This window comes from Maniola jurtina, chromosome 16, assembly GCF_905333055.1.
Source record: "Maniola jurtina chromosome 16, ilManJurt1.1, whole genome shotgun sequence".
Classification (NCBI taxonomy): Eukaryota; Metazoa; Arthropoda; class Insecta; order Lepidoptera; family Nymphalidae; genus Maniola; species Maniola jurtina.
In genome coordinates, this window is record NC_060044.1 from 7,998,787 (window position 1) to 8,020,471 (window position 21,685).

At 35.7% G+C, this 21,685-nt stretch overlaps 3 protein-coding genes across 5 annotated transcripts in view; 1 reads left to right on the forward strand and 2 right to left on the reverse strand.

Annotated features, from left to right (window-relative positions):
* Positions 1-17,313, reverse strand: part of LOC123873411 (semaphorin-2A) — a 427,879-nt gene extending 410,566 nt beyond the window's left edge. For 2 of the 3 annotated variants that reach the window (XM_045918256.1, XM_045918254.1), the window contains exon 1: positions 17,019-17,313. The gene's annotated coding sequence lies outside the window, so the exon portion shown is untranslated. Of the gene's footprint in view, positions 1-6,446; positions 6,591-17,018 lie in introns of those variants that run through there. The other variant, XM_045918255.1, reaches the window with a different exon arrangement.
* On the forward strand, positions 9,062-11,404 carry LOC123873412. The gene is made up of 4 exons (XM_045918257.1): positions 9,062-9,299; positions 9,462-9,623; positions 9,763-9,860; positions 10,251-11,404. Exons 1-4 carry the CDS (start codon positions 9,208-9,210, stop codon positions 11,402-11,404), a joined length of 1,506 nt encoding a protein of 501 aa, XP_045774213.1. The 5' UTR covers positions 9,062-9,207.
* On the reverse strand, positions 11,444-13,244 carry LOC123873413. Its single transcript, XM_045918258.1, has 2 exons — positions 12,942-13,244; positions 11,444-12,606 (listed from the first exon to the last, which is right to left on the reverse strand). The coding sequence occupies exons 1-2, from the start codon at positions 13,123-13,125 to the stop codon at positions 11,444-11,446; spliced, it is 1,347 nt and encodes a 448-aa protein (XP_045774214.1). The 5' UTR covers positions 13,126-13,244.
* Positions 17,314-21,685: the final 4,372 nt, after the last annotated feature.

Below are 21,685 nucleotides of genomic sequence, written 5' to 3' on the forward strand. Positions count from 1 at the left end.
TTGTCCACAGGGATTTGATTTTTTAAGAATCCCGTGGAAACATTTTCAAAAGCGGTTTGATTATTACAATTATATTATAATCACAATGTCATAACAGTCATGCAATGCTATAAAAAAAATCAAAATATACGAAAAGTGCTGATGTGGATCGAAATCTTGTCAATTGACGATCAGCATATATATCACTGTGTAGGTTAGGTACCTACTACAATAACTCAAAATTTAAAAACCCCGACACTAAAACCTCAATAAGAAAACTAGAAAGGTTTGATAACTTTCAAACGGCTGAACCGATTTTTTTCGATTATAGCTAAGAACACTCTCGATCAAAGCCACCTTACGAACAAAAAAAGCTAAATTAAAATCGGTTCATTCGTTTAGGAGCTACGATGCCACAGACAGATACACAGATACACACGTCAAACTTTTAACAAAAAGAGGGGCTTTTTGGGTCGGGGGTTAAAATATCGATCACCACATTGATTTTATACAATCTCAATTCTTGCAATACAATGTTTCAAAAGTAGGTAACAAAAGTTTACCTCCCATTTTCTTTTAACAAGCGTACCTAAGTTGCCCATTTATTCGTAGTAAAAATAAAATACACAGTAGTGCCTGTTTTTTAGGAGGCACTTCATAGGAATCACATCACGTACGTTTAGTTTTATTGTCTTTCAGTTTATCTCTATCGAAGGGATGCGCGTACAACATTCTTGCTCGATGAACTCTATAAAAACAACATGGATTGCTTTTTACTACAGTTACCTTTAAGTCAAAAAAAAGGGTTTAAATTTGCTCGTTTATGACAAAAATTTGTACTTTATTTTATGGTACGGGACCCTTCAGATGCGAGTCCGACTCGAACTTGATCGGTTTTTCGTTGTGTTCGTTTACAATAGCTGCATTATAGTAGCGCGAATTGCACACGTAGAGTGTTATGTAGCGAATTATCGTAGCGCCGTGGTAGCTTAGCTACGAAGCCTTTTTTAATCCCTTTGCACTACAGTGTTTCTAGGTTGTGTTTTGTAGTAACGATTTTTAAGTTATAAAAAAGATAGAATTTTACGTTCTTTTTCTGGAAAAATCGGCCAAGTGCGAGTCAGACTCGCGCACTGAGGGTTGCGTGCTAAGGTATTTTTTCCAACATTTTGTACGATAAATCAAAAAGTATTACATATAAAAATAAATAAAAATCTGTTTTAAGATGTAAAGATAAAGCCCTTTTATATGATACCCCACTTGGTATAGTTATCTTATTTAGAAAATTGAAACATATTTTAATTTTTTTTTAATGATGTAACCACTAATTCGCGGTTTTGAGATTTATTTCTGTTTTTGTGCTATAAGACCTACCTACCTACCAAATTTCATGATTCTAGGTCAACGGGAAGTACCCTATAGGTTTCTTGACAGACACGACGGACAGACACGACGGACAGACAGACAGACAACAAAGTGATCCTATAAGGGTTCCGTTTTTCCTTTTGAGGATCTACTGAAGGAAGCTACCGCCATAGGATGACAGCTACATTCTAACGATCGCAATCGCCTCTGATTGGACGAGACTATTGTATTATTGGCTGAAATCATGGCTGAAATGCGTTGTTGCAGCAAGAATAATATTGAGCCAATCACAATTCAGATTGTAACAAAGACTGCATTAGCTTTTTTGCCTTACTTTTGATGTTTTAAAGCTAGAACGTTACTAGTTTGTTATGCCAGATTAAATGAGGTTCTGGTCTTCTAGGTGCTTCTAGTCTCTTAAATGCTAGTCATAATATCTCGCCCCGAAGGAAGAAATAAATAAGTAGATATAGGACACACCATTGTATAGCCTTTTAATGAATTTCAAAAGCATATTTCGACTTTCAATTTTAATTAATACCTCAATCTTCAATCAGATCTTTCTATGGTCCTAACCCTTTTTATGGAATTCGTGAGCTTCGAAATCGTTGCGTCGATTGGGGCATATTTTTTAATTTGTCGCCCCAGGTTTCGGCGGGCTCTGACTGGAGGATGGGAGGGAGGTAGGGGAGGCAATAAGTGCCCCCCATTTTACCGGTACTAAGGGTCTGGTCACACTGGTGACGTGAAGCTGCTTTTTATGTTCAGCTAGATTCAAAAAGAGTTAACAGTTAGGGGCTTTGGAAGTAACATCATCGCAAGCTTCAAGGTGTTACGTATCTACATTATGCAATCAAACATTCTACAACACTACTGCGAAGTATTGTTCCTCACAGCTCAATGTCACAGGCCCGTTCGACCTACAGTGCCTCAAAAATAGCAAAAAGCATTTCAAATAAGTTTTTTTTTATTTGTATACTAGTGTTTGGCTGCAATCGACTTGCTGGCAAGTGATGATGCAGCCTAAGATGGAGCGCGCTTGTCTACAATATGCCTATTCACTCTTGACTTGAAGATAGGGGACGATGGGGGAATTGCGGACGCTGAAGGGAAATTACGTATAAAACCCATACTATTAGAAATAATCAATCAGTCTTTATTAATTATAAAACTTTAGTTATTCAAGTACAAAATTAACATTAACTATTCTAGGAGATCAATCAACGACTACAAATTTTGATTGAAAAACAAAACCTTGTCTGTCCGTAATTACCCGTAGCCCTTGGGGCAAATACGGACGTGTGTTTCTTGAATTTTTTATTCTTGAATTCTTGAATTTTATTAAAAGTTGATTTTATGCCTTTTTTGGAACAGCCCATTTTCACTTTGTCAAGAAGTGTAGACTTCGGAATTCTGTATTCTCTTCCGCCTGACGAAAAGTTATATGTTCATCCTTTATTTCTTGTACGGCTTTTTGCAAGGTTGCGATGGTGTTGTACGTTCGTTCTTTTTTTCTGATATACTTTCGAGGCATCTGAAAATGAGCAGTAAATTGGTTTAGTTGACAAATTATCTAGTCAGGGGCAATTACGGACATCCGTATTCACCCCAACGAGCTTGTTCGCAATTAACCCAACCAGATCCAAAAAAAAAAGTTGGCAATAATTTGTAGGTAACAAAATTTCTCATCGAAAGTTATTTGTGTAATCTATTCTATATGAACGAGGCAATCGATAGAAAATATAGCTTTTTATTGTCACTTATTTTACAGACATAACACTCAAAATAGTAAACACTACAAATTAGATCAAAACTCACAAAAACGTTTGAGTTTATTTACCTTAAAAATGGTGCACAGCCTTCCGTCGCGAATGTTTCCCTGGCACTGAAGATGGCGGAAAGTAACTAGTGATCGTGGCAGACGGGCACGGGGGAAAGGGATTGAGTAGATATCTGCTAGTCCGTATTTACCCCGTGTCCGCAATTCCCCCATCGTCCCCTACTTGAAATAAGTTTGTGTTTCCTATGTATTTTATTTCTTGCTAGCTTGCAGCGTTGTTTGATGTCGATTAAGGAATGCGAGTACATACTCTAGTACATTTTTCTTCGAGTAGATTCTTCTGAAAAAAAAGCGCGTCGCTTGGCCCATCAGTATGCGTCAACCCTTACTCCCGTGCACTGATTTGATAACGCCGTTTGTTTCAAGTGTCTCCCGCGAGAACCATCACTTTCAGGCCAGTTTTTGTTGTAATTGAATCCATTTCCGACACTCAACATTAAAAGCGTTTGAATAAAAATTTTAACGAACTCGGATAAGATTGGATAATGATCTCCAAAGTACCGGAACCTTAATTTGGAATGACTCGCTTATTCTGACGATAAAAATACGAATGGGATTCAAAAAGAGATTTAAATTATAAAAATAACTAGCTGATGCCCGCGACTTCATCCGCGTAGATTTAGTATTTTAAAATCGCACAAAAACTGTTTGATTTTCTGGGACAAAAAGTAGCTTATGTCACTCGATCTTAAACTATATAATTCACAAAATCACGCCGATGTGTTGCAATCTACAGCCCAATAAACAAACAAACACACTGTCGTATTTATAATATGAGTAGGGATTATGACCCGACTTTTTATCAGTTTGTGGGTGCAATCCCTACTGATAAACTAAAATCATAACCCTTCCTTTCGGCTTTGCCGTAGTCGGGTAAAAATGGAAAGTTAGTTAAAGAAGTGACCATAAGGATCCCTCAGGTGCCTAACAAAGCGTTTAATTTGAAAGCAGCTTAAAATCTCTATGGCTACGTAAGATAGATAGATCGCCAAGGACATAAACGCGTTAATCGATTTGCTACTATGGCGTGCGAATGTGAAAGCCATTGCAATAGATATTTTCTTATTGTCATAAGTGTGATAGTAATATTACGATAATTCAAATTGAAACACAACGTTTAGGTATGTCTGAGAATTTAAAACTTTGATGTCCGCGACAGAAAAGTCATTTTACGATCAAATGAATGGGGCATGATGCCTAGGTCAAAAATAAATTATTTCTTGGTAATTATTATTAATTAGTTCCCGGAACGTCTCTACAAAATTCCATTGAGTATGATTGGTTAGTATACCAATGAGAGGCGAACTACGTTTTTATGGAGCGAGTGACGGAGAGACCCCTATTAAGTGTATCTTGTTCTTAGTTAGGTTCTTTTACTCATTGCAGCAACTTAATTCCTTCTTTCTTCAAAGCACATAACTTCCCGTATCTCCCCTTCGAAATGCCATGGGCGACAGTGATTGCCATCGCATCACTCGCTCACTCGCTTGTGAGTTAACGGCAGCAAAAAATGTTCGTGTAAATGTTTCAAACAAAGGTTAAATTTCAATTGCACATAACAAACAGCAGCCTAACTTAAAAGTGCAATCAATATTTTCCATTACTGTCTTTTTTCTATGCAACAAAGCTCAATATTTGCGAACTCTATTCCAATTCAGCTTGAAGGGTAAACAATGTAATTGTTCTATCTATACGACACTACACCGATACGACTTTTTGTATTCAAAATACGAGTATTACGCTCATTTCTTTATTCCATTTATCCTAGTAATATTATAAATGTGAAAGTGTGGATGTTTGGATGTTTGTCACTCAATCACGAAAAAACCGCTAGACGGATTTGGATGAAATTTGGAATAGAGATAGTTTATACCGTAGATTAACACATAGGCTACTTTCTATCTATCCTGGAAAATCAAAGAGTTCCCGCGGGATTTTGAAAAATGTAAATCCACGTGGATGAAGTCGCGGGCATCAGCTAGTCTTATTATAATATCTAACATACTTTTGGTAACTATACAAAACTCTCTTATGCAAAAACGCACAGATTTTAATAAAAAAGTACTTAATACTGTAATACAATACGTACGAGAAATATTAACTAAAACTTACATTTTACATGTTTGTACCTATATATTTCTTGAAACTCCCATGGGCTTAAAAATCTTTTTTTATAGATTAATTATTTATTCATTTATTTAGACATTATTTAAATATTTCACACAATGACCTTACCTAATAAATTATTTATCTGTTAATTTAGTTTAAGAGTTTCTTAGGTAAGAATAAGCACCAATGTCGTCATGTCAATTATTAAACGTCACGATTGTCGTACGATATAAAAGTGGTCAATGTATGTTCGTATATTGTCTAACGAGTCATGAATGTCAGGTAGTTTGCTTGCGTGTCACTAATTGTCGGTCGTTGTTGCCGACTCGACTCATTGAAAATGTATCGGATTTTTATTAACATGCCCATTTTTAAATATTCCTTTTACTTTGTTCTGGCTATTAATTAAAAGTAAAATTGCAGGTTGGTTATAATAATTGTCAGGCTGTTGTTTTTATCGTTTCACTCTTTATTTAAAACTTATTTAGTATGTGTGGACTATGAATGAATGAAAAACTGAATAGCTGAAAATGTTTTCATATACTTGGAGGTATCAATTATATCCGCTACAAACCGGTATAATCTTGAATCTTTAACCTAATAGCTATTAAAGAAGTTGTTACTTCTGTATGTTTATTTCTTTGTGCATGTAGAACTCACTATACTAATAATAATTATTTAGGTGCGACTTTTCGGTTAGAACATCATATTATTTAACAACACTGCTGCAATACCTAAAGCATGAAAATTAAAGTCTACTAGAACCAAAAATTTTGACCCATAAACTTATAGGTAAAGATGGGAGCAACCGTTATATTTTTAGTATTCACGTAATGATAGAAATTAAAATTGGTTAGAATATCTTGTAACATCACACTAATATTATAAAGGCGAAAGTTTGTATGTGTGTGTGTGTGTGTGTGTATGTTTGTTACTCCTTCACGCAAAAACTACTGGACGGATTTGGCTGAAACTTGGAATGGAGATAGATAATATCCTGGATTAGCACATAGGCTACTTTTTATCCCGGAAAATCAAAGAGTTCCCACGGGATTTTGAAAAACCTAAATCCACGCGGGCGAAGTCGCGGGCATCGGCTAGTAGTGCTATAATTTCTGAAGTCGGGTGTAGGTAGGTATCTATTTGAATATACATTAATAAGCTTTGTATCTATTTGAGCAGCCTCCAACCGAACACTTTCGCTTTAGAAAAACTGAGACTGGTCAAATGGCTTCTTCTGCTCATTCGTTTCCACTACGTTACTAAAAGCTTTCTTAATCCAAATTGAGACTTCTTTGAGCTAAAAACGGACCAACAAAATATTACGTATCTGTCGTCGATGAAAGATTCATGGTGCAATGCGGCTTAGACTGAGGCAGCGTCTCATCTGCTGTGGTTCGAGACACTGCCTTTACCCGAGGAAGCTTCTAGTCAATTAATATAAAGCATTATTATAGGTCTTTAAATAAAAGGATTGTCTGGAGGAGGTCATTCTCAACTGAATCCCTTCAGTATTTTTTGCGACTAACAAACATATAAACACACACACTCACTCACACGCACACAGCCACACACATTCACACACACACACACGCGTGCGCGCACTCGCATACACACACACGCGGACACACACACACGCGCACGCACACACGCACACACACACAAGCGCGCACACGCACACACACACACACACACACATATATACACCCACCCACGCACAAAACTTTCGCCTTTATAATATTAGTGTGAAGTGTGATTTGTCCACTTAGACCTAATTAACAGTTTATTTAATTCTTTTATTCAATTATATTAAGTAAGTCCTAAGTCCTAGTCTATGATGGAAAGGCAATTCAATTAAACTCATACCCCTATCGGTTCCTACGCGACTTCGTACCTAAACGCGGTCAATAAGTTATGTAGGTATCTAAGTTATGAGCACATTTTAATGAGATATTACGTATTCTAGACTCGTCCTAACTTAAGACGAATACAAGCAAGGTCTAATAAAGGTGTGTTAAGTAAGGAGATAAACCTGGTTCACGGGAAAGTTTAAAAGCTTCTCAACGCCAAATGAAGTTTTAATCCTTATTGAGTTGGAAATGTATGTATGTGGTGGGAATCCTTTTTGAATTTATCTTATACGGTGTTTCTCAAAGTGTAAGGCGTCGTCCTAATATAAAACGATTACGTGAAAATCGTGTCAATTCGTTAAAAGTATATTTATTTACCTGAAACGAAATAGTGGCACTTTAAAACTAAAAAATAAAAACCATTTTATTGGTCAAAATGTATTTTTAATCAAAATTTAAATTGGCCATCATGGTCTTTTCTACGCGTTTCTCAAAAAAACTAGTGACAGCTATTTTGGCTATCAGCTAAGCAGTTTCCTTAGCGTTTCAGTATCCACTGGTACTAATTTTCTTTTGCCTTTTTTGGTTTTGAATTCAATAAATTAGATTTTTTGGACACTGTCATAGAAAATTTGTCATTATTATCCAGACTATTATATAAATTAAATCAGTCAAAAACGTATTTGCTTAAAGTTTGAAAATAATATCCCTATTTGAATATTTATTATGTGTAATTCTTTAAAAAAATCTCTTATAAAAGTTTCCTATAAACTCTATTGTTGTTGTAAATGTATTTAATCTAAATGTGTAACTCTGTGGGCGGTACATAAATAAATAAATAAAAAAGCTTACCTACTTGAATAAAATCATAACTAAATTAAAGCTTACTAGAAACTTACTTTAAGAACTGACAATCAAAGAGTTGTACGAAGGTACCTATCTATACTTAATGTTATAAAGAGGTATTTGTAAGTTTGTAAGGGATTTAAAGTTTGTAATCTCTGGAACTACTGAACTGATTTTGAAAGTTCTATCACCAGTAGATAGCAACATTATACCTGAGTAATATAGCCTATATTATATTTTCAAAAAAAAAATAGAAATCCGTATTAAAATTGTTATAAGCTAGGTACCTGTGCGAAGCCGGGGCGGGTCCCTAGTTTTTAAGTAAATGGCTTTGACTTTGCTTAAACTTGAAGTTCTTATTCTGTTTTACGAATAGTATCGGCATTCATCCATACAAGTTTGAGAGCCACAGATGATGTGGGAGACACGATGGCCTACATACGGGCGGCAGGGTGTGTTTTCATTTCGGATTTACTTCGAACTTCGCGCCAAATCCGAGCAGCTGCGCTATTTCTACGGGATATTTTCTTTTCCTCTTCGACATCCGATCTTGACGACTGGCTTTTGTGATTTAAAAAGATTTGCAGACGAAAAACCGCTTAAAGCGAGTTTCCATTCCCCTCTGCCGTCTGTTGATATGGAAGGCACTCAATCATTGTGTTGTCACAACTACACTAACTATCTGTTAACAAATTTTCGGAGAGTGAATAGAAATAGAAAGACTTTTTATTCAAATAAACTTTTACAAGTGCTTTTGAATCGTCAAAAGGCTCTACCACTAATTTGGAATACCTTTCGTATCGAGATAATAGGCACCTTCTAGGTAAACGCGTCCCATCTTAGACCACATCATCACTTTCCATCAGGTGTGATTGTGGTCAAGCGCTTGCCTATAGTGAATAAAAAAAAAAGAGAAGAACCAGTATTAAAACTCAGCTTTTACTCAAATAATTTATTGCATCAGTATAAGAGTTTGTCCACTTTACGCATAAATTATGATCCTCTATTTCAGTAGTGCTTCGCTGTGAAAAGAAGTGCAACTAAGCTCCCGAGCTGTTATTTTCTGCTAATGAAGATGCTGACGCAAAGCTGAGCGCAGAGGGCGCTAGAAGCGCGATGGCCGCTGTCATTTTGTAATTGCTTTGTTTACATCAGTTTGCAAATCGATTTTTTGCTGTTTTTTGTGGTTAAAACCTATCGATCAACGCAATACTTGATATGTATTCTACCTGGAAGCTCAAAGAATTGAAAGACGAATTAAAAAAACGAGGAGGGAGGATAACTGGAAAGAAATCGGAACTTGTAGAAAGGTAGTCCTAATATATATTATTAATTTTTTTTAGTGGTCTTTTATATAATTAGCACCTTTTTTTGGATTTGAATGTTTTTATTCTTAAATAATTCATGTTAAAAAATTAAGTATAGCCCTGAGATCGTTACTTTAGTACATAATATATGTTTTTAATTTTTAGGTTAGAAGCCTACGATCGAAATTTTAATTTTGGTCACCAAACCCTGCAAGCTTCTCAAAGCCAAGCAATTGACGTACCTGCTGTAGAACTTTACAAAGACGTTAATAGCTCCACCATATTGCCGAAGATTACCAAACATCATATTCAAAGTTACTTTGATAGGTAGGTACCTAGTGCTTATAATAACAAATAATATAATATTATTCTTTCAAAAGACATTTAATATAATAATACTGTTCCTTTATTTATCATGTAATACCCTAAGCCTCATTCAGTCCTCATGCATTGGTATTTATTTCAGATTCAATAAAAATATCTGTGATGCTGTTAAATTGTATGAATCGAGATACCTTCTTGTTTTACGATCAGCAACATCTGGCCAAGATACTTACCTAAAAGGTAGGCTTATTTCCACTTATACTAGACTAGCTATTTAATTTTAACTAGCTGATGCCTTGGAAATTGTGTGGAATAAGTTTTTTGATTAAGTACTACTGAAACTCCTCACACAATATTCCAGGATAAAAAGTAGCCACTCTTCAGGTTCTTAACTATACCCATACAAAAAATCACATTCCATTGCTCTGTTGTGGCGTGATTGAAGGACAAATGAATAAACCAACAAACAAACATACTTTTGCATTTTTAATATTAGTAGGATATAAGAAAATAAAAGGCGATGACTGAAATAATATGCAACTATATTGTGGTATGACAGTGTGGTTTTAGATTTTGTTTGTGTACTTGCCTTAATTTGATAATTAAAATTTATTATACCTATACTTCCAGGTTATTGCAAGGCATCCATGAAACAACTTCAATACGAGATTAACATCAAATTAAATAATGATGGAATGCCTGAAGAGGCAAACTGTGAATGTGCAGCAGGTGAAGGCAATGAAGCCCACTGTAAACACATTGCTGTGGTGCTTCTTGCAGCAGAAAACATTGTCCAGCAAAAAATAATAATCCTTCATGAAGTTTCTACGTCACAACTACAGACATTCCATAAGCCATCAAGGAAATATTATGCTACTCCATTACGAGCTTCCAGATTCCCATCAAAAAGGGATATAAATAATACTGTCTTCTCGCCATACTTGAAGCAAAACCCTGATTTTGACAAGAAGGCATTTCAATGCAGATTCCAGTCCATGATTCTAAATTATCCACAGTCATCAATGCCTATAAAACAGATATATCCTGTAGCCAGCCAACGAAGCATATGTTTGGACCATGAGTACTTGGAAAAAAGTGCCATAGATTGTTTTTTAGAATCTATGGTATTGCAAAATGTATCAGAACAAAAGATTCTGGAAATAGAAAGGGAGACTCGAGGACAAAGCAATAACCCAAAATGGCATAGTTACAGAAAAACCCATATAACAGCCAGCATTTTTCATACTGTGTGCCATTTAAAAACTGAAAGTTTATTGAAATATTCCAGTCAAATCTTACATAAAACTACAATAAAAACCAAAGCAATGGCACATGGTAATATAAATGAAAAAATTGCAATGAAAAAATATATGGACACTTTTAATCTTGAAATTACAGAATGTGGGTTATTTTTGAGTAAGGAACGTCCTTACCTAGGAGCATCCCCTGATGGCTTACTGGGATCAGAAACAATAATAGAAGTAAAATGTCCATATAGTTCGCGGAACAAAGAAGTTTGTCCACTAAATGTGCCATATCTACAATATGAAAATGGGAAACTCTCTTTGAAAAAGAACAACATATATTACTATCAAATACAAGGGCAATTGTATGTCACAAAAAGGAAATTTTGCAACTTATTGGTTTATACCTTCAAAAGTTTAGAAGTCATATTCATTGATTATGATGAAGAATTCATTAAGTACATGTTAGAAAAACTTGATTATTTTTATCACAACTTCTTTAAAGCTGCTGTGATTAAAAAACTCCTATATAAAGAATAATAATGTCTAATAAAAAATTTATATAAGATTAAACAGCTTTTATTTCATAATATTTTCTCTAAAATTACATACAAAAGCACAAATGAATAAAATTCTTGATGATAAGGCTACGTGGTATGGGCTTAATTCACTTTTTAAAATCTTGTAAGTTTTGGCTAGCCCAATAATACGTTCTATGTGCACTCGTTTGCTTGCTAGTTTTCGATCCTGGACTATTCTAATACCAGGTATTTGTGTCTTTCCTTTCAAATATGTTGGAATATTAATAGTAACGTCTTTTGTAGCAAATATATCCTGCACATTGAAACCTCTATCAGCCATAATAGAGTCGCCACTGTCACAACGATTAACCAGCTCAGATCTTTCTATGATCTGTCTATCACTGACAGAACCACCATAACATTCTGAGATATATGATATTAGACCACCAGGTGTTGCCCCAATCATAGCCTTCACAGTATTTTTGTGTTTATAGTTGCTGAATGTCACTTGCTGTGCTATAGGATTACCAGGCTTTGTAATGGGTATTTCCGTTGTGTCCACAATAATTCTTGTACTCGGAAAACCTCTTTTAAATGCCTCCGGCATAAAGTATTCAACTAATTCTTTAGTGGGCCAAATATCAATTAAATTCCATATTTCATACATAAAATTGATCCATGTTATAAAAATGTTTGCAACATTAGTTTCTGAAATACCAAACAAAAATGCCAACTCAAAATCTGGTAAATACCTTCTAAGTTTCATCATTGTTATTAACATTTGGTCACGAACACAAACATTCATAACTGTACTTCTCAAATAGTTTAAATTATAGCACATAGGAGTTAATGTGTCTAAGAGCAGCATGAATTTGTCATAGTTTTCAAGACCGGTATAAAAATGAATAGTTTTATTATTGCCTCTCATAGCTTCTAGTGATAATATTCCCAAAGTACTACCACACTGAGTGCTAACAGATATTGCTTTTGGAGTAATGTCTTCTGTTGAGGACTCTATTATTGTAGATATTTCTATTTCAGTACTCGTAGAGGGTTCTGGAATACTTTCATCCACAGTTGGTTGACCGAAGTCAATTTGGCGTCTGCTTCTTGCCAAATATCGACGGGCTCTTGATGTAGGCGTTGTTGACACATGGGTGGACCAAGGAAATATGCTTGGTATGGTCCCCTTTTTTAAATACCTGCATATTTGAGGATATCCTGAAAAATAAAAATAAATTGAACAAGTCAGCAATATTATTTGTCTAAACTAGTATTGTAACATAACTAGTAACATTGATAAAAATAAGAGCTTTTTAGACCGGGCCTAAAACTATAGGTGGATAAAGGGTGACAGGATACATAGTGATACATTAGTGATGCATGGTTTGTTTATTCTTTAAAAGAAACTAGGGAAATATTCAAACCAAATTATGTGTGTTGGAAATCAGCTTTCAAACACAGTAAAATATTTATAGTTCCATGAACACACTGGTACAAATGGTAACTGCGATTCTGTGACACTAATGACTGAAATTAGATACTTTTTAACTCACCTGTGTAAGCTGACTCTCCTACATAATCAGACTCTTGGAAATGATTCCGACATAACCTGCTATGCAAAGTCGCCACAAAATTTTTGCGACGTATAACCTTCTCCCACTGTTTTTTTAACTTTGGATCTTTCGGAAATAAATGGACACCGGAGTTAGTACATCCTGGCACAGCACAAAGAGGCATATTTTGAGAAAATTAAAAAATTACTTTGTGAAAGGTTATTAAACGTATGAATATGACAGTTTTCAATGGCCATGGCGACGATGCGCCATCTGGCGTGATAAAATGGCAGTCAGCATCCCCATTGAATAGCGATTCGGGAAATAGACGTCACGAGAAATAGACGGGCCGAGAATATTGTCGGTTTGGCCTAACGGTAATTTGCTTTTACCGTTACGTTGTACATGCGGTGTGTTGTCGATAAACGGAACGCTCCTATTTGGATCCATCTGTATGTGCCTACAGATAAAAGATTTCGTTATAACGAGCTCTAAGATCTTTGACTGTACAGTGTACATGTTCTTATTATTGATGTTCTTTATCTTATACTCCTACACACAACATATTAAACTCAAAATAAACATAATAATGCTTTGTTGTGATGCCAACGGAGGCAAAGCCAAAATGCATATATTTATTTTATTAAGTTGTAGCTATAATACCCGCGACTTCGTCCACGGGGATTTAGATTTGCTAAAAATCTCGTTGGCTCACTTCATTCGGGAAATCTTTCGCGAGCTCTTTGCTTCCACATTTTTGCTTTTAAAACCATATTGTACCTAGGGGTGAGACAGATAAGACTGGGTGGAGTCGGGGTGATTAGATTTCCTTCTGAACCCAATCTACAACTTTGTCAAATGCTGTTTAGTCATATTAAACTGCTAAATCTAGTTTACCGGCCGCACCTAGTTGTGATTGGGTAAAACTTGGTACTTCATATTTTAGCCGTACAATGTCCTTCACATTATGAATAATGAAAAACTGGTCAAGTCAGAGTCAGACTCGCGCGCCGAGTGTTCCGTACTTGGGTATTTTTTCCAACATTTTTCACGATAAATCAAAAGCTATTATGCATACAAATAAATAAAAGTCTGTTTTAGAATGTATAGGTGAAGCCCTTTCATAATTATGTGATCCCCCATTTGGTAAAGTTATCTTACTTTGAAGACCAACCTACCTGCCAAATTTCATGATGCTAGGTCAACAGGAAGTGCCCTATAGGTTTTCTTGACAGACATGACAGACGGACAGACGGACGGACAGATAGATAGACAACAAAGTGATCCTATAAGGGCTCCGTTTTTCCTTTCGAGGTACGAATTCTTAAAAATAACTTGAAAGACAATATTTCTAAATATAATAAGGTACGTTACAATTACTAACTTCCAGATTCTCACCAAAGCCAGTTGTAACACTACCCCTACTTTACTTTTACAACAGGACTGCGCTTGAAACTACGCGAGGTGTCTAAAACATGATAACGTCAACTGAACGTGCTCGCTTGGTTTGTCTCGAGAGTGCTTAAGACACTTGCGGTGCCCTGCTTTAGACATGCATCTAGGAATAAACATAAAATGAATACAAATAGTGAGCTTTTGTCCGTGACGAGGCTTAATTTTTAGCATTCCATACCTCAAAAGGAAAAACGGAGCCCTTGTAGGATCACTTTGTTGTCTGTCTGTCTGTCTTGTCTGTCAAGAAAACCTTTAGGGTAAGTACTTCTACTACTACTAGAAGTTTGGCAGATAGGTAGGCTTTATAGCACAAGTAAAGAAAAAAATTCGAAAACTGTGAATTCGTGCTTACATCACAAAAAAAAAATTAATGTGTTAATGAACAAATAATTTGTATTTTTAATTTTCAAAGCAAGATAACTATATAAAGTGGGGTATCATATTATGGAAGGGATTTACCTGTACATTTCAAAAAAGATTTTTATTTATTTTTATGCATATTTATGTTTTTGATTTATCGTGCAAAATGTCGGAAAAATACCCGAATACAGAACCCTCGGTGCGCAAGTCTGACTCGCACTTGGCTGGTTTTTTGTAGAAAATTCAGTTCCCTTCATCATTATCATCATCATGATCAACCCCTCGCTCGTTCACTACATGAGCACAGGTCTCTTCTCAGATTGAGAAGGATTTAGACCACTCTGCCACGTTGGCCTAGTGCTGATTGGCAGACTTCACACACCTTTGACCACATTATGGAGACCTCTCAGGTATGAAAACATCGTGGCATAGACAATTTAGGTATCATAAATTCCCCGATTGCCTCTGTTGGGTATCGAATCCAGGACTTTCCATCTCTAGACAAAAACGCATTCACTGTGCGGATGATTTCTAACACAAATGCCATAGGACCCGAATAGGATGGTCTAATGTTAATGCACCAAACTGTTCCATTTTGCTGAATTTCATAAGTCGTTACGCCGCCTACGCCATCCGCATGCTGTTTATCGGCCGTATCACTGTAAAGATTTCTAAAATGCATTCCATGACGAATTAAAGTGAAATACGAACATTAATCTTAACACCGTCTACCCCTGTCTAAAATGCATTCTACATTCGTAAATAAGAGTAGGTGAATGAGATTATCCGAAACGCCGCCACACCGCCTACAATAGGCAAACTGTGTATCAACCATCTTACTGTAGAGATTTCTAAAATGCACTCCACGCTGAATTCAATGAATCAATCATAATACCGTCTACACCAGGTTACCTGCATCAAGTTCTATCAACCAGGTCTTAGTTAGATATTTCTAAAATGCATTCCATGCTGAAAAATTGATGAAATACAGTCTTAACGCCGCATACGCACGCTGGGTAAAGCCAGTAAGTACGCTTTATGTACCAGGTATCCTGACCACGAAACCTCCCAATATGGTTGATTTGTATTGATCTACGAGTATCTGTTGAGCAATCAAAATAATGAGCTTTACCGATAATATAATTAATTAAAATATGATAGTCTGCTTATTTTATTGGTTAAACGATAAGGTTAATAGGCGCCATACAAGTGAATATTTCGGAGAAAATAAAATGTACATATTTTATTTTCTTCGAAATACACACTTGTATAGCAAATTAATAAAATATGTAAAATTCACCATAAATGTAATGAATTAATCTCTACCCTAAATTATTAAAACAAGCAAGTATTTACTTATTTATTATTAATATTTTCAAAATTACAAAATATAGTTTTTTTTTGATAAAATATAGCATAAAAGCTCGAGTATAAGTTGGAGTTTTTGTTTTTCGTAGGGCGGTTTCTTTGAAGTAAAAGTCGATTAAATACAAAAGCTCATCCGCATGCATTGTGTAGTAGTCTTTTACTACTAATATCTTACCAGTCCATTGCTATTTACTATTCAGTGTATATTATAGTGCATAGAAATCAGAATATACCTAATAGCGCCCACGTGAATTCTGTCTTTGTAACCTAAAAAGCTCTACATTTGCCATAGTAATGATATTTTTCTCTTTCCTACATAATTCTAAAGAGCTTTAAAGAAAAATGTTAGAGAGTAGTGTCTCGGAAACTTAAGACTTGATTTTTTGTTAGATATTCAGATATCATAATATGGGCTAAAATAATAGGTATTCGGTTTAAATAGTCAGGAAACGAGCAGGCCTCCTGATGTTTAGTGACTGTCGCCGCCCATTAATATCTGCAGCACTAGAACAACAACCAACGCCGGCTAGAAGGATTTGTTTATAGATCCATTGAATAGTTAAATATTTTAGTCAAATAATTCTTGAAATATTCAATTAATTTCTTAAATCTTTATGGAATAAATAATTTCCCTTTTAATTATAGCAAGAATGGTATAATTTCTAGACTCTAGTGAGTTAGGTTGGGTTCGGTTGACTGTAACAGGATGTATAAATCATGCAGTGTATGTCTGACTGTTTTATAGCCTTGAATTACGTGTAATAATTATAAGCTGTACTGTTTCATATATCCGAAAAATCAAAAATCGTTGATGTATATTGGCTCCGAAGGTGACTTGCGTGTAATTCTGCTTGATTTTAATTGAAAAATTAACCCTTTCGACTACAAACTCACCTTCCACAATACTTTTCATGGACAAATTCCTGAACTAAACAATCCACATTGTGAGTTCCGTAAAACATGAATTACGGGCACTGGGACTTACTGGCATCACATTTTCATAACCTCACCGTTTATTTATGTAATTTATTTAATATTTTTAAGTACGCATAATATGTTAGGGCGCGTGGTACGACCGCGCGCTGCGTTGACTCGATCGTGTGTGTCGTGAAGGTTTGACGGGACGTGATTTTTAATGAAGGGAGCTTTTTGATATGTGCGTGAAAGTACGGTACGTAGTAACGCGGCGGCGGCGCGGGAAAGACTGGTTGGGCGGGGGACTGGTATTGCGCCGCCCGCCCGCCCGCCCGGACGCTGATACAAAATTAATACTTGTTTTGCTAAGAGCGATTTCGATTTGTCGGGTCCCAAATTTGGAAAGTTTGATCTTGTTAGCAATTAAAGTTGTCTTGATGTATCTTGTAAAGCTCGTTGGCCCTTTGAGTTTGTTAATATAAGATTCGGGCGTCAGGAAATTTCGGCGAAATCAAATTTACCTATATATACTATAAAGACTTCTGATTAGGAGTAATTATTATTTACGTTTTTCATCGTAAAGTAAATTTACATAAGTTACCTAGCTAATTAATTCCCTTAACTAAATGTTAGGTATATTCTTTCATTTTTAATACGAAGCACTCGCACAAGTAGAAAATATAATTAATGTACAACTGTTTGTGCTTGTAATAATAAAAATGTATTTTATTAAAATTATATTTTTAAAAAGCTTTACAAAAAGGTAAAATAAATTGTAGAATACAAAGCCCGTAGGTACGTACCTAGGTGTCTTATAAAATTTTCAAAACTGTTTCTTTCAAATTTATATTTTAAAATTAATTTTAATTTATATATACGTTGGTACGATAACCCTCAGAAACACTAAAGGAAGTTTCTGTCCCCTATTGTCTTCTTCGTCTTTATTGTTGGAATATACTGAGGCCTCCTCATGCGCAAGTCATTCTTCTTAGAGTCGGTCGAGCCTCCTCCAAGTTTTTCCAGCAAGCTTAGTGATGTCGGACCAACTGGATGTTTGTTTTCCAACGTATCTTTTTTGGATACGTAGTCTCCATTCCCAGTAGCAGTCGGATCCATTTGTCATCTGTCATCCTACAGACATGCCCTGCCCATCTCCATTTCCATCTGTTAGGAACCTACCCCCAATTCCCCTGTTAGGAACATCCTTTATCAGGAAGTCGATAATATTATTGCTACCCATACCTCTTAAGATAGTGAATTTTCTCTCACATCTTACACCCATTACATTTTACTGATTTCCACTATCTTGATGTTTTTTTAAAGGAGAAGCGAAGAGATACAGGACCTCTAAACCAAAACTGAGTGCGTACATGATATAACTATATACTTATTTACTATTAAATAAAATACAAAATAAAATAAATAAACAAACCATACTCGCAGTAAACGTTTTAAGTAACTGAAGTCCACTAAGATGCTTAGTTTAAAAAAGAGCAACTGCTGAGTTTCTTGCTGGTTCTTCTCAGTAGAATTTGCTTTTGGAACCAGTGATAGTGTCTTGACATTTATTTGATCATAAATGGCACAAACTATTCTACATTCAATGAATAAATTCATTTCAAATCGATAAAGGCGGAGTGCGATTGTATTTTGTAGTTTAAAAACTGAATGAGTGATGATAAATAAAAAAAGTTAAGCTTAAGTAAATCATGAATAAAAAGCGCATTAATAATATGATAAAATAGGAAGCTCAACGCAAAAACGTACTGCAATAAAGTAATATCAAAGGCGCTATACTTTACAGAAGTTATCGCTACCTGTGCCACTGCCCCGGTCGTTTCGCATAAAGAGAGTCACAACTCAATTTTTATTAAACTGGAACGGTACCAATATTTTCCAAAGTTCGCGGGGAAGCGAAAAGTTCCATTTCCCTCGTTTAGAAACTCGCATAGGAATTGATGCAGTGTCGGCTCGTTTGCATCACATTAAAGTATTTCTCGATATTCCTTCTAATATTGCTGATAGTTTCACGTTATATTTCTTTGAATTATAACGTAGTAAAGCTAGCTAGCGAGGAACGTGTGGCCTAGTTGTCGCAACGCATATCAATCGATTGCAATTGTTAAGCAACGTTGACCAAAGTCGGTAACTGGATGGGTGACCGACTTAGAGGTCCAAATTTGACCTTTTCGTTTCCGCTGTGCTTAAAACATAGGAATCGAAATCTCGCTCTCTGCACGGGAGGATCTGGGAACCCACCGCATTATTACACCAAGAGAATTCCTGTCATTATGTGATCAATGGAAAGGAATCACGACTCTCAGCAATGAGGAATACAATTATAAAGAAAGAGAGTAGTAGTAGAAGATAGTAATAGGGGGTTACAGCCCAGTAGTTAAGATGTCAATCTTCTAGCTGGGGGTTCTAGGGTTCGATCCCGGACACACACCTCAAACTTTTCGGGGTTTTATGTATTTTACCTGTTTGCCTGAGAGTTGTCCATAATGTTCTGAAAATAGGGTGTGAAGTCTGCCAACCGTGAACCAGCGTGGCAGATTATGCCCTAAGCCCTTCTCATTTTGAGAGGAGACCCGTCCTCAGTAGTGAGCCGGAACTGGGTTGATCTGCGATCTCTGTGAATCTGCGCTCACTTATCATTTCCATTTTCCACTCTGTAAAGTCTGAACACGGAGTACATAGAACGAATGTGAGAACAAATGTCTGACATAAAAATTCTAGTGGAAATCGGATTACAGTAACGGTCGCTATTGTACGAGATTGTAGCTATAGAGAGCCGAGTTCAAGTAGGGAAACATGACAAAGGCTACAGCCATGTTACATGGTCCACAAATATGGATGAGCCCAGTGCTTAGACGTTTGTCTGTAAACAAACAGGATACCCTGTTAACCCTTTTCTATTTTAGAAAAGCTTTACCTTTAAAGCTTAAAGTAGGTACTAACTCTAGTACAATATATTTATTTTCTCGTTTGACCTTCCCTAATGGATCTTGGTAGGTACACGCCTTGTTGGAATATTTTTCATAAATTTAGTTTTTTTCTTGTCTTTACATGTATGAAATTCTGATGAATTTGATCTTATTTTATATTATAGTGATCAAACTGAGCAAAATATTTAAATTTTCAATTTTTAATAAATATTTAATCATTAATTTAACATTTAAACTGTAGGGATGATAATCATAGTAGTGAATTTAGTTGGGAAAATCGTTGCATCAACAACACGAAAACTATAGATGTGCTAAAACTTCGTCACATGGCCGCCAAAAATCATCCGACCACATAAACATTAGAGTTACCGTTCGAAGCCGGGCGGGTCGCTAGTACCTACAAAATAAAACAAAAAAAAAGCTTCTATTTTATTAACCCTCCACCCAAAAAGAGGGGTGTCATAAGTTTGACGTGTGTATCTGTCTGTGGCATCGTAGCTCCTAAACTAATGAACCGATTTTAATTTAGTTTTTTTTGTTTGAAAGGTGGCTTGATTGATCGTTCTTAGCTATAATCCAAGAAAATCAGTTCAGCCGTTTGAAAATTATCAGCTCTTTTCTAGTTACTGTAACCTTCACTTGTCGGGGTTGTTATAAATTTTTAATTTACACTTGTAGCCACATTAAACCGAATCATCCGAGTCATTTATATTTTAAAGTGATCGAAAATGAAGAGCGAAGTTGTCCGAACATTTCATCAAATAGGACAGTTTAACCCACAGCAATCCGCCCGTCTAATAAAACCACGCCAATATACTGCGGTCACAACGACCCTGACCAAACCACATACAATACGATACTTATCAAACTGTAAATGGAAACGTATTTGAAGAGTCCATTTAATAAATTTAATAATATTCGTTGCCCAAGTTAACGTATTGATATTAATCTGAATGACTTTTATATTATTAACTAAGGATAGGAACAGTGGGGCTTTGTGGGCAAACAATTGCGCGTGGTATTGCTCTCCAATAATTCAACATAATATTTTTGCCTAGACCTAGGTACATTGAAACATTAGACCGCCATAGCGATGAAACGCTAAAAAATGTACACACGCTTTTATTTCTCGTATGATTTCGCTAGATTTGTTCCTTGGCCTTGGCCTTTCAAGACTTGTCTTATTGTATGTGTATATTATAATTATTGTGATCTAAATTAGATTTAGGTAATTTGCTTGCATGCTTGCAAAGTGAGAATGTTTGATTCTCAATCAGTTCAAGGCTTTGTGTTACGCGCGCACAAAGGACATAAGTACACGTCATGTATCTAATAATAGCAAGTTAACTAAATATGTAAACTATCAATTTTATAATCTTACATTTTTCATATTTCTTTTACCACTGATGTAAGTTAACCTAAATAGGGAATACTGTTTTATTGAACAAGCGTAATAAAGTCCTCCGTCCTCGGTCCCAACTGACCGGATCGCTCGCGTCAGCTCAATATGACGCCACCAATAATGCGGTCGGTACACGATTAAATTTTTAACATTTTCTCACACAGCAAAGGTCAGAAATTCCCGCTCTATTCAATAAACTGTGTTATATTGGTCTATGGTCTATAATAATTATGAGCGTTTTAGAATGTATAAGTGCTAAAAATCTCATTTCTAAGGCACAAATAAAAAGGTAGCGA